Source organism: Polyodon spathula, chromosome 3, assembly GCF_017654505.1.
Source record: "Polyodon spathula isolate WHYD16114869_AA chromosome 3, ASM1765450v1, whole genome shotgun sequence".
Taxonomy (NCBI): domain Eukaryota; kingdom Metazoa; phylum Chordata; class Actinopteri; order Acipenseriformes; family Polyodontidae; genus Polyodon; species Polyodon spathula.
The window spans coordinates 65,383,768-65,396,988 of record NC_054536.1 but is presented as its reverse complement, the minus strand read 5'-3'; the positions used below and the strand labels follow the sequence as shown (position 1 = coordinate 65,396,988).

Sequence of the window (13,221 nt, the reverse complement as noted above, 5' to 3'; positions counted from 1 at the left end):
TATTTATATGAACATCTGTAATCCGAGTTGACATAGTGGATGTACTCGCACAGCACCAAATGTATTGTACTAGTAATTCAGATAGCTCTCCAATTTAATGTAGTACCCTGTGCAAATCTCTGATCCTCACTTCTACAATAAAGTCCCCACTCATCAGTCGTTGTATTTCAGGATAAATCGTCATACCACAGGTTATACTTTTTACTTGTAGATTATTATGTGAAACTGCGCGTGAGGGCTTGCTCTTAACGTTATCTGATTTAAATATAAAGATATCATGAATATAATGTAGATATCATAGAGCATTCATTGCATACCATACAGTAATACGTATGTCTATACACATTTCTGAATAACAAATATTTTTAAAAAATGCACTTAAAACAAAACAATGCACAATACATGTACACAATTCAAAATATACAACACAAAACAATATATACAATAAAAACAAAGGTGAAAGGGTGGGTATGGGAAGGATATATTTACAGAAGGTGTGGTTTAATTCCATGCTGAAGGTTTTTTTTTTAGGAATACATCATTACCAGTGTCATTCATGTGGACAGCACCCCACCTAAAAAGCAAAACCTGATTTAATTTCAGGATGCCAAATTGCACCCCCTTAGAAAATCCAAAATTATGTTGTTCACCCAGTTACGTGTTTTGTTTTTTGTTTTTTAACTTTTCAGTTTACCTAAATCATTGCCTCCGTCATGAATCACCGGGATATCAGGTTTGGAAGACGGGGAATTAAAAAAATAAATTATAAACAAAACTGAAAAAAAAAAAAAAAAAAAAAAAAAAAGGCCACCTACACACACACACACACACACACACACACACACACACACGTGTTTATGGTGAAACACATTTTAATAGTAAGCAGCAAAAATGCCTGTTCTCAATAATTTGAACAACATGGAATCGTCCTTTGATTGTGTTATAATAAGCTATTAGTGAGATTTCTTTCACACTTACTACATTTTTCATTCTTTTTGAAAATGTATGAAAGCGTATTTCAGCGCTCGTTTTATTCTAGTGCAGTTCTAAATATTTCAGAGTGAATAATTTCACTGCTTGAAACAGGGAAACTATCTATACAAATTAAGCGTTTGATTGCGAGGTAAGTGTCTGATACTTGACCGGCATTTCAAAAGTGGCTGATAGGTTTCAACACCGACCGCAGTATATAATTGCACATAAAAATAAATCGCACAACAAATAATAAATTATTTCTGTTTGTCATAACCCATATACAAAATAATGCACGTATTGTATTTATTTCTCTTTCGCTAATACTTGCAAATATATTGCAAGTACATGTACACTTAAACCTATAATATAATAAAAGTAGCCAGCGATTAAATGTAAACTGTGAAAACTACGTAGCTAACGTAAAGTTAATCTATTATTAAATAATATGAAAAACATGGTATTAATATTACAACGATGTGTTTCCGATGTTTACCACATATAGTGTAACTTTTAATTAAGATCCTGACAATATTAAGAGTAAAACTATTTACTAGACACATTGGAAACATCGCAATAACAGTCTGTTCTGAATAAAAGTACACAGACAGAAAGTCGACGGCTTAACCTTGCCTTTAAGCTCTAAGATTCGCGCATGCGTAGAAAGGCTCAAAAAGGCAAACGCTAACTTATTTCACGGCTAATTTATTTCCCGTGACACCGGCACAGAGCCGTCTCAACCACCTCGAAAGGTAAAGTGTGACAGCTTTTTACCAACATTTCCCATTTACACTGAAAGTGATACCGCATCAGTGCCGGCACAGACACAGCAATGTGCTTCTGTGTAAACATGCCTTTGGTTAACCCTACTGGTAGCATATCAAATGCTTAGATGACAGATATGGTTGCATTCTTGTAGAACTTAAAGATAAAACAAAATACATTTCGACAAGGAATTGCATAAGTTGGATTCAGTTAATACTTTCTGATTTAAATATAGGCCTACTATGTGATTTGGAATATTCAGTCTATTTAAAACAGTAGGTATGTGTTTATTTTTTAAATTTTTATCTATAATTATTAGCCAAATAAATTGCTACCAGATAAGACCATTTTGCTACCTACTTTCCAGGCAGGCAGCAAATTCTCACTGTTGCCTTAAAAAGTTAACTCTGAGACATGATTTATATAAAATAAAATACAAATATTAAACCTAAATTATTTAAGATGTACATTTTGGAATACAAGTACTGGTAAGATGGGTAAATATTGTTACCATGCATTAAAGTACTGAATGATTTTGTTTGTTATCTTATACTGTGAACTGTGCAAACATATCTGCATTTGAAATTACTTCAAATATCTTTTTGCCTTAAACCAGACCCTGTGTCAGGAGCAGACAGGATGCTTACTGTAGTTTCAATAGCCTTACAACACAAATATGTAAAGTAAAAAAAAAATCAAATTAAGCCACCAGCTGTTTTGAAAAATGGCTGTTATAAAATCTGTCTTTTCAGTATGTTCCCTTTTTTTCTTTTTCTTTTTTTTAAAATATAGTTGTTCTTGTTGTATGTTTTTCTAAGGTCAAATGCTAAGTGTGTATCGCTGCTATGTTGAAAAAAAAAGGAATGTAATGTAGATAGATGAAATCTGTGTCACATGTCAGGAAAGATATCATCACTTCCCTTTGTAGCCCTTTGAGTCAGATACAATAAAGTGACCTTTTGGAAATGAGGATGTTTTAGTAGTTTTCCATGAATGCTAATGGCTCAGAAAACATGTTTACCAAGGCCAGCAGAAGGGCGTCTCGGTGTATGTCCGGTGACACTTTCATTCATAGATGTCTTTAGTCCGTGCCTTCGAGGTCCGAGGTCAAAGCAGCACCAGCAGGCAGGTAGAAGGCAGGTTTGATCAGCCCATGATTGCTCCACTCACTCTGCATATCTCTCCAAGATATCCCTGCCCAGGGGGGACAGTCGAGCTCTGGTTCCACTCACTTTCCATTATCTGTGCCGCTTGTCACTGCCACGCTGGCGTCACTTTGATTTGCCTGATGTACCACTTGACAAAGCTGGGTGATGGCTGGGAAGTGGATCCAGCTGCTCTGAAATGTGCACACCTGACATGCCAGTCCTAGAGCGGGCACATCACGGGGCGAATCTTTTAATTCACTCTAATTTATGCATTCTCGCAGTCCTGTGTGTGTTTGGCCTGTCAGCGACTACAGTGATGAAGGCTGACAGTTGTCATCCAGGGCCTGAAGGTAGCCTCACATAATGACACATTAGACATACTAATGATATATATATATATATATATATATATATATATATATATATATATATATATATATATATATATATATATATTTTCCTTGATGTCTGCTATAATGTTGTCTTCTTTACCTTTTTTTTTTTCCATGAACCACAGGGATGCTGAGGTCACAAATACGACAAGGAGACTATGTCTGCAAAGAATGCGGGAAAAGCTTCAGTCAGACCAGCCACCTCCGGACCCATGTGAGATCCCACACAGGTAGGGGTTTTTAACCATCAGAAACATGAACTTAAACACTAAGTATCCAGCTTTTTTAAAAACACAATCATAAGAGGCAAAAAATATAACTTCAGTTTTAAACTTTTAACAATGACTGTTGTTGCTTTGATAACCAACATTTAGAAACTGTTTTTTGTTTACTTATTATGTTTATTTTTGCCATCTTTGTCTTTATTTGTATCTTTATTTTTTCTTCTTTACAAATAACCTCCTGTTCCTTTGTGGCGGAGTGTCTAAGAAACTTACTAGCACAGCTATAAAAGTGCTACTTTAGTAAAATCAAATAATCCTGTTATTGTTTGTCTAATTGTCCTTTTGAAAAACATTTAAAGAACATCTATTGTGTATATTCTGTACCTGTGTTCTGTGATATAACCTGTGTCCTTGGAATGCAGTTTTATAACAAACATCATATTTGCTAGTGATACCGACCTGTGAAAATGGTATACATTATTAATCAGATGTCAGTAAGGGAGATGTAATTGCGCATGTTAATGAAGTGCATTGCCACCAGCACTTTGAAAATCAGATGTCGATTTCAACATATGTCACCCTTTGCACAGACTTTTTGAACTTGAGCCAATCTTTATATAACCATCACAAAAATAAAATAGTCTTATATTATTTAAAAGACTTACTGTTTTCTAAAGGATATAAACCTGTGATGGAGTTAATACTAGCAGGTACAGTGGCTTGCGAAAGTATTGACCCCCCTTGGCATTTTTCCTATTTTGTTGCCTTACAACCTGGAATTAAAATTGATTTTTTGGGGGTTTGTATCATTTGATTTACACAACATGCCTACCACTTTGAAGAGGCAAAATATTTTTTTATTGTGAAACAAACAAGAAATAAGACAAAAAAACAGAAAACTTGAGCGTGCATAAGTATTCACCCCCCCAAAGTCAATACTTTGTAGAGCCACCTTTTGCAGCAATTACAGCTGCAAGTCTCTTGGGGTATGTATCTATAAGCTTGGCACATCTAGCCACTGGGATTTTTGCCCATTCTTCAAGGCAAAACTGCTCCAGCTCCTTCAAGTTGGATGGGTTCTGCTGGTGTACGGCAATCTTTAAGTCATACCACAGATTCTCTATTGGATTGAGGTCTGGGCTTTGACTAGGCCATTCCAAGACATTTAAATCTTTCCCCTTAAACCACTCGAGTGTTGCTTTAGCAGTATGCTTAGCGTCATTGTCCTGCTGGAAGGTGAACCTCTGTCCCAGTCTCAAATCTCTGGAAGACTGAAACAGGTTTCCCTCAAGAATTTCCCTGTATTTAGCGCCATCCATCATTCCTTCAATTCTGACCGGTTTCCCAGTCCCTGCCGATGAAAAACATCCCCACAGCATGATGCTGCCACCACCATGCTTCACTATGGGGATGGTGTTCTCGGGGTGATGAGAGGTGTTGGGTTTGCGCCAGACATAGCGTTTTCCTTGATGGCCAAAAAGCTCAATTTTAGTCTCATCTGACCAGAGTACCTTCTTCCATATGTTTGGGGAGTCTCCCACATGCCTTTTGGCGAACACCAAACGTGTTTGCTTATTTTTTTCTTTAAGCAATGGCTTTTTTCTGGCCACTCTTCCATAAAGCCTGGCTCTGTGGAGTGTACGGCTTAAAGTGGTCCTATGGACAGATACTCCAATCTCTGCTGTGGAGCTTTGCAGCTCCTTCAGGGTTATCTTTAGTCTCTTTGTTGCCTCTCTGATTAATGCCCTCCTTGCCTGGTCCGTGAGTTTTGGTGGGCAGCCAGGTTTGTTGTGGTGCCATATTCTTTCCATTTTTTAATAATGGCTGTAATGGTGCTCCGTGGGATGTTCAAAGTTTCGGATGTTTTTTTATAACCCAACCCTGATCTGTACTTCTCCACAACTTTGTCCCTGACCTGTTTGGAGAGCTCCTTGGTCTTCATGGTGCCGCTTGCTTGGTGGTGCCCCTTGCTTAGTGGTGTTGCAGACTCTGGGGCTTTTCAGAACAGGTGTATAAATACTGAGATCATGTGACAGATCATGTGACACTTAAATTGCACACAGGTGGACTTTATTTAACTAATTATGTGACTTCTGAAGGTAATTGGTTGCACCTGATCTTATTTAGAGGCGTAATAGCAAAGGGGGTGAATACATATGCACGCACCACTTTTCCGTTATTTATTTTTTAGAATTTTTATTTTTTTTATTTTTTTCGTTTCACTTCACCAATTTGGACTATTTTGTGTATGTCCATTACATGAAAACCATATAAAAATCAATTTTAATTCCAGGTTGTAAGGCAGCAAAATAGGAAAAATGCCAAGGGGGGGTCAATACTATCGCAAGCCACTGTATTTCGTATTCAGCACTGTTGTTCATTCCTTGCGCTCGTCTAACATACCTCATCGGGGTGGGGGGGGCTTACTAGTATGATAGGAGACAGTGAGATAAGTAAGTTCTTTATTGAAAGTGTGAATGATGCATGCATAAGCCAGTTTGATGCAAAGTGACAGAGGCCAAATGGTAAGTAATGCAAGAAGTGGGCCCCCTTTGCACATACAGTTATAATTCATGTTGTCAGTGATTGCCTTCTTCAGCATATATGTCCAAATTAAAAAGGGCAGGGGCCCCAGGCTTCCATTAGCATACTCTAACTGTAAGTGTCATGTTAAGTTGGAATGTTCAGTCCACAGGCTACTTTTTCTGGTGATGGTAATCTGTAATGGTCTCAAATAATGTTCGCTAACTGAAGTCTTAGATTTTAACGAGCCCCCTTGTTCCCACAGTGGTATTTGAGTCTAATGGACTCCGAGGTACTGAAGTTCACACCACCTCTGCAGATGCCCCAAAACAAGTATGTTTTATCATTAACTGGGTCTTTGGTTTCATGTATATGTTGGGAAGAAGGTTTTATTACAGATATACTCATCTATTAAAAAAAAATAGAAACACCATTTTCAATTTACCTTAAATTGATCTAAATGTCTGTAAATAATTAATTCATTTGATAGTACTCCACACACCTGGTTGATCGATTTGGAATCTGTACGGTCATCAACTATAGTAATCTTGAAACAAAAAAAAAACATTGTAGATAGGAATACATGCTCTCATAGCATGTCTGAGAAATGTGAACATTATATCAAAGTGAATTTGAACATGCATTTTATGATGACCCTTGACCTTGACAGTAAAAAAAACTATTTAAATTAAGTTCCACTAGGTATAACGTAGGTATATCATGTAGTTATTAAAGCTAGTAAAACAGGTATGATTTTATATATATATACATTTTTTTTTAAACCATACACATCAGGACTTGTAGTCTTACTAACATACAGTAGACTTTTATATGGTTACAAGAATAAGTTTAAGAACAGCAAAGGTCAAAATATGATTTAGATCTTGCTACTTTACAGGATAATAACAGTGATATTTTAGGTTTTGTTGAATGACTATGCCTATATATTAGGCACAAAAAAAACCCCAAAAACCTCTTATACCCAAGATAATAAACTATTTATTCAAAGGTGCTTTTGTACATGCTTATTGTTAGCACAACTACATTATAGTCTGTTTCAGATTACCATGATTTATTGTTGTTATATTAATTTTTTCAAGAGATATTTACAAATAGTTTTCTTTTTTTTTATGGTTGGAAACTAGCTATTCGGATTTCATTACTCAAAATAATAATTGGGTACAATTAAATGGCAACCTCATTTGTTTCACCTAGGTCTTTTATTTATGTAATCAATTAAGGCATTGTGCAGGTCAGTATAATAAAAGCAATATGTACTGCATATAATATTCATGTTGAAATTAACTAGCATTAAAATAGAAGTAATAAATGTATTTCTATATACAGTAATCTCTCAGGTCACCCACTTCTGCTTGATAGAGACTGTCTTGAAATGCATGTCTCCTCTAGGAGTGTTGTATGTGGCTTTTGGGGATTCTATAACTTTGCAAAAATAAATTTGTTTTAAATTGTTTCAACTTTTGAGTTAAGCTAGGTCTCATATTTTATGATCAAATTTGAATGTTTCACTTTTATAAAGACAAAGGTCTCTGATTTCAGCAGTTTCAATGATTCACTTTCCCCTATGAAAGTGTTGTTGCAGTAAATTCTTTGAAAATCTGAGATATATGTTAACATTTGGAAGTAGTGTTAGATTACTAACAATCGTGTTAAAAATGATATGGAAAGGAGAAATGCTACAGTCAGAAACTGTTTATGTCCAAGCTATGCAGTGCTTAAAACAATAACTAAAAACATAACTTTAACCAAACAAAAGTAATGTATTTCCTCTGTCAGATTTAATACATGAAATAATCTGACATTAAAAACAGCGTTCAGATCAGATTCATCAGAGCAAGCAAATTCTTGCTCTAAAGAATCCACTGTGGACATTAATGGCCACTGGGTTAGGACACCTAACTATTGTTTATCAATTACACTATATAACACAATTTTTGTTCCTGGGTAGTAAGTGTTATTTCCTAATTGCTTATGCCTCAAAAGTATAGAAAATGGCTATTATTCCCCACAAAGTTTGCTTTTGTGACCAGGACAGTGATATTTTGAAATGTACCTATTTCCAATGAGAAAACGGTCTTTTCGTTCACATAAAGTTAGAAAAAAACAACATATGAATCCAAATTAACATGTATTTATACTAAAGTAATACAAAAACGACTACAAAAGATTTAGAAGTGAGTAGTTTTTCGGGATTTATGATTATACTGTAAATCACTTTCACGAATCAGCCCCCAAATGTAGTCTCCCATCATGTTCTCGTTATACTGTCCTTGGTAGCGGCGTTCAAAGTCCAGTATATCCTGGTGGAAGCGCTCGCCTTGCTCCTCCGAGTACGCTCCCATGTTCTCCTTGAATTTATCAAGATGAGCATCGAGGATATGGACTTTGAGGGACATCCTACAGCCCATTGTGCCGTAGTTCTTCACCAGAGTCTCAACCAGCTCCACATAGTTTTCGGCCTTGTGATTGCCCAGGAAGCCCCGAACCACTGCGACAAAGCTGTTCCAAGCTGCTTTCTCCTTACTAGTGAGCTTCTTGGGGAATTCATTGCACTCCAGGATCTTCTTTATGTGGTCCGACGAAGACACCGGCTTTGACCTTTGCCTCAGACAGCTTAGGGAAGAAGTCTTGAAGGTACTTGAAGGCTGCCGACTCCTTATCTAGAGCTCTGACAAATTGTTTCATAAGACCCAATTTGATGTGCAGTGGTGGCATCAACACCTTCCAGGGGTCCACCAGTGGCTCCCACTTGACGTTGTTCCTCCCCACAGAGAACTCGGTCCGCTGTGGCCAGTCCCACCTGTGGTAGTGCGCCTTGGTGTCCCTGCTGTCCCAAAGGTAAAGATAGCAGAGAAACTTGGTAAAACTGCCTTGGAGACCCATCAGGAATGCCACCATTACAGCCTCTTGATGCCATCTCAGAAAAATGCAGATATGTATCCACTTAGGCAGCTGGAACTAAACTGAACTGGTGGGCTTAAGGCCCCTGTATTTATACTACTATTTATATTACTGGAAAGTTCTAGAAGTTACTCCAAGTTTACTCAGCACTGAATCTATCTGGAATGTTCTGGAAAATAGGTAAATTTCAAAATATCACTGTCCTGGTCACAAAAGCAAAGTTTGTGGGGAATAATAGCCATTTTCTATACTTTTGAGGCATAAGCAATTAGGAAATAACACTTACTACCGATTTAGGAAATACAGAACGTGGCAGAAGCAATAAGAAAATAATGTTTGGTCTACTTCAGTAGACCAGAAACTTGATGTCCAAACACCAGTCAATTATTAAGGGCATTTCAACAGCCATGACTGCAGCAGCATCCTTGTTTTTCTAATGTTTATGATGAAGGTAGTTGCAATAAAACCTGTATTAACGTCACCTGAATTAAGCATTCATCTGCTCTTTCCAGGCAGTAAACCCCCAGATGTTTTTCTTCTTCCGATACAAGTGAATGAAAGAGACACCTTTAAAAAGCAGCCACAATAATATGAAGTCCCTTCGGTGACCTGTTCATTCAGGTTTCTCTGTAACAAACTGAACATTAATATAGTTTAAACTGAATTACTAATAGCAGCATTTTTAAGATAGATCTTTCAAATAACACATGCGCTTCTGTTTTACTATTTCTTGTCTGCTGCAGGGGAGAGACCATTCCAGTGTAGATATTGCCCTTACAGTGCCTCTCAGAAGGGGAACCTAAAAACACATGTACAGTGTGTGCATCGCATGCCTTTTGACAACACTCAGTACCCAGACAAGAGATTTAGACAACCCGGAATTGTTGATCTTAACCAACCTTTGGATGAACAGATGGAAGATGTCCTAAAAGATCGCAAACCGTCAGAAACAACTCTCCTGGACTAAGGATATTAATTTAAAGAAAAAGAAGGGGGGGAAGCAATAGTCTACACTGGCATCCATGACCTGAACTTAATGAAGATATTGAAAAGGACTTATTGATGCAACACATTTTGTTAGATTGAAGATTTGATATGAGATTTGGTTTGATAATGGGTGTACAGCATATACAGTATATGTGTATGTATATTCAGTATAAATATAATGACACTGTGAAATAGAGCACAGTATTCTTAATGATTTTCTGTTGTGTTTTGCTAGATGAAAGCAGCCACATTACTGCTTTTGTTTATAGGTTATAATTTTCATACAGAGGTGCATGTTACAAATTATACTTACTGTACTAAAAAGGCAATTATTTACAGGCTGCTGTGGATCACAAGTTTACATTAACAAATGTGAAACAATGGCCATTGCTTACTTTGTATCTAAACAAACTTGAAAACCATTGGGTTGGGGAACCCTATCAAGAACTCCTGCAGTGTTTGAACAGCACACTTATTAGAACTCACTGCGCTTCACCAGGTGTTTTAACCCTTACACACTGCGTTAAAAAAAAGAACATTTAAAACACCAAATCAAAATGCAAACTGTTGGGGAAAGAGTTTTGGAATGCCTGTAGAACACTAACAGAAGGACATTTCTGTTCTCTCCTCAGGACTTGCATATTACACGGCTAGATTCCAAAGCCTCCATTCACAAATACTGTATGGTGGTACCACTTTAACAAGTAAAGCCTAATTATTAAAATGTTCTATAATATGAAGGGTGGACAGCACTACAGGAACCATAAACACAGCAACATTGCTATTAAGTTTGTGAGGAGCAGGTTCAAAGCCTAGCAATGGGCAGATACAAAGAAAATGTTCCGAATGGCCTCAGCTGACTACTCCCATCATTAAAGCGTGTTGACTTTGTGACTAAAGATCAACCTTTTTTTCAGTTTCCTTAACAGTCACTTGGTTCTTGAATAGTAATAATAATAATAACAAAAATCAGATACCTCCTCTGCAATAAAAGCTTTATGAGTTTATGACACATTAGGACAAGAAGCCATTCTATATATGCAATTAGAAAGCTAGTTTTAGTACATTTATTTTCTTCTTTTACTGTGACACTATACTGAGTGTAACCGACTAATATCTTTACAGTTTCAGAATTTTGCACATGCGATAATGAGTTTTTTTTATTAGTAAAAGTTACAGCTGCCTTGAGAGTTTGTGGGAAAATGAAGATTTTTGTAAGTGTTGCTAGAAGTTTTTTTTTTATTTACTCTGTACCATTTTGTAAAGACAGAAGCAAAACTAGCGTGAGGATCGGCATCCGCATGCGCATATATATATATATTATATATATATATATAGTATATATATATATACACACACACACACACACACACACACACACATAGTTTTGTAATGTAAAATGTTCTGTACTGAGGAGAGTAAAACAAAAAAAAAAGGTAATTGGCTTGTAACACAAAGATTTATATGACATAACTACTAATGTGATTTTGCTATTGTACTAATGCTGATTAAAAAAAAAAAAAAATCACTTTAGGTTTCCTCTAGTTTCTGTACTTGAAATTTACTTGAAATGTTCTTACTAGATGGTAACAATTGTAGAAATGGTAATGTGATTTGAACTGTTACTTTTTAATGAAACCTTTGTTGCATCTGTTATAAAACACACTCATTGGTAACCGAGTTGCATTAGGATTTACTTTTTGTGCTTTTTTGGAACGGGCAGGTCTGTATTCTTTTTTAATGAAAAATGACTACCCTCATTTCAGATTGCATTTTTACATGTTTTAAATATCATTTAGGGGTTAGGATTCAACTTTTATTCCATTATGTATTTTTAAAAAAAAAAAAAAAAAAAGGTCAGTCAGTTAAAACATTTTAAATGCTGGTAGACTACTAAAAAAAAAGAAAGAAAGTGGTATATATCAAGAGGTCTAGGGGTGCTATGGATTAATCTTTTATTTTTTGTCTAGTGAGAGAACCTACCACTATTATCCTTCTTGCATCACTAAAAACAGGTTTTTGGCAAATATGTGGTAGCAGCAAAAATCCAGCATTTGCTTTAAACTGTTCAGAGACCATAACACAAGAAATGGCTCTTCAAGACTATTTCTGCTTTAGTACAGTACATGCAAGAGCCAGGTACAGCGTTCACACAAAGCTGATCATTTTAGTACCAGTGTAATCCAGAATATTATAGCAATCAATAAAAGATCTCTCTATAGTGCTGGCCATAAAGTTTTTATAACTTCCTGGAATCAAGCCACTTGTGAATGCCATCAGTGTGTAATTTAATATTGAACATCACACAAAAAAATAAAATAAAAATCTGCTACTTGATTGATAAAACAATAGCGGGAACAAAATAAAAAGTTAAGTCTAATAACAGAATGGAGGCCACCCCCTCACTTTTTGGACTTTTGAGATCCTGGTGTTTGTTTATCAGCAGTATTGCATTGATTTTATTTTAGTGAAGATGGATAGGAAATAGTATTTTTTTTCTTTTGTTATAGTATTTATTTTCAGTCTGTACTGATCAAAGTTTAAAATAAACCTTTATTATTTAGCAACCATCCTCCGACTGTTACCAATGAGACATTTTCTACCTCTGCAGATCTGATTTTTCTCACTTAACAGTTGTTTTGTACATTGTTCAAATTATAATTGTTGCGGTAGTTCTACATTAAAGAGTTCAATATCAGCTTGTATTTTACTGAGCACAATTGATACGATTTCATTGTTTTTGCTTAACAATTGCTTATACAGAGGGGTGTCGTACATGTGCTAGGTGAGTCATGCAGTCAGTCAGAGGAGCACATGTTTGCATCCAGGCTGTGCGAAGTTACCGTTTTTTGCTGGTGATTTTACTGAGCGTCACATTGGCTCTGAAGCTCCTGCAGGGAAGGGACACAAAACACCAGGGACTTTTTCTTCACATAGCACTACGTATTTGTACACCAATGTAACGGACAGTATATATATTTTGAATCTGTTTAACAATCCCCCACTCCCCTTATGCAGTGGGTGTAGCCACAGATACCTTGTGTCATAGTATGAGGAAGCCTATCAGAAATATTAAAAAAAAAAAAAAAATCTTGCTGCTTTGACTTGCCTTGTGGTGATAAAGGTAAGAAAACTTGCTCAATTTTCTGATAAAAAAAATAATCAAGTTATTTAGCATCTTTCTGTATTTCAAAAGCAAGTGCCCCATACAATCACTGAGAAGCTGATTTTATTACCTGTCACTGTGGACATTGTTGAAGATAATGCTAGTTAAGGAGGCTGCACACA

The 13,221-nt window shown here is 36.2% G+C and overlaps 1 protein-coding gene across 5 annotated transcripts in view; it reads left to right on the top strand.

Annotated features, from left to right (window-relative positions):
* Window positions 1–11,209, top strand: part of LOC121313323 (zinc finger protein 516-like) — a 61,216-nt gene extending 50,007 nt beyond the window's left edge. For 3 of the 5 annotated variants that reach the window (XM_041245727.1, XM_041245726.1, XM_041245725.1), the window contains exons 4-5: window positions 3,403–3,507; window positions 9,690–11,209. In XM_041245727.1, the coding sequence (XP_041101661.1) occupies window positions 3,403–3,507; window positions 9,690–9,913 (329 nt within the window). In that variant the 3' untranslated portion in view covers window positions 9,914–11,209. Of the gene's footprint in view, window positions 1–3,402; window positions 3,508–6,289; window positions 6,358–9,458; window positions 9,667–9,689 lie in introns of those variants that run through there. The other 2 variants (XM_041245728.1, XM_041245729.1) reach the window with 2 other exon arrangements.
* Window positions 11,210–13,221: the final 2,012 nt, after the last annotated feature.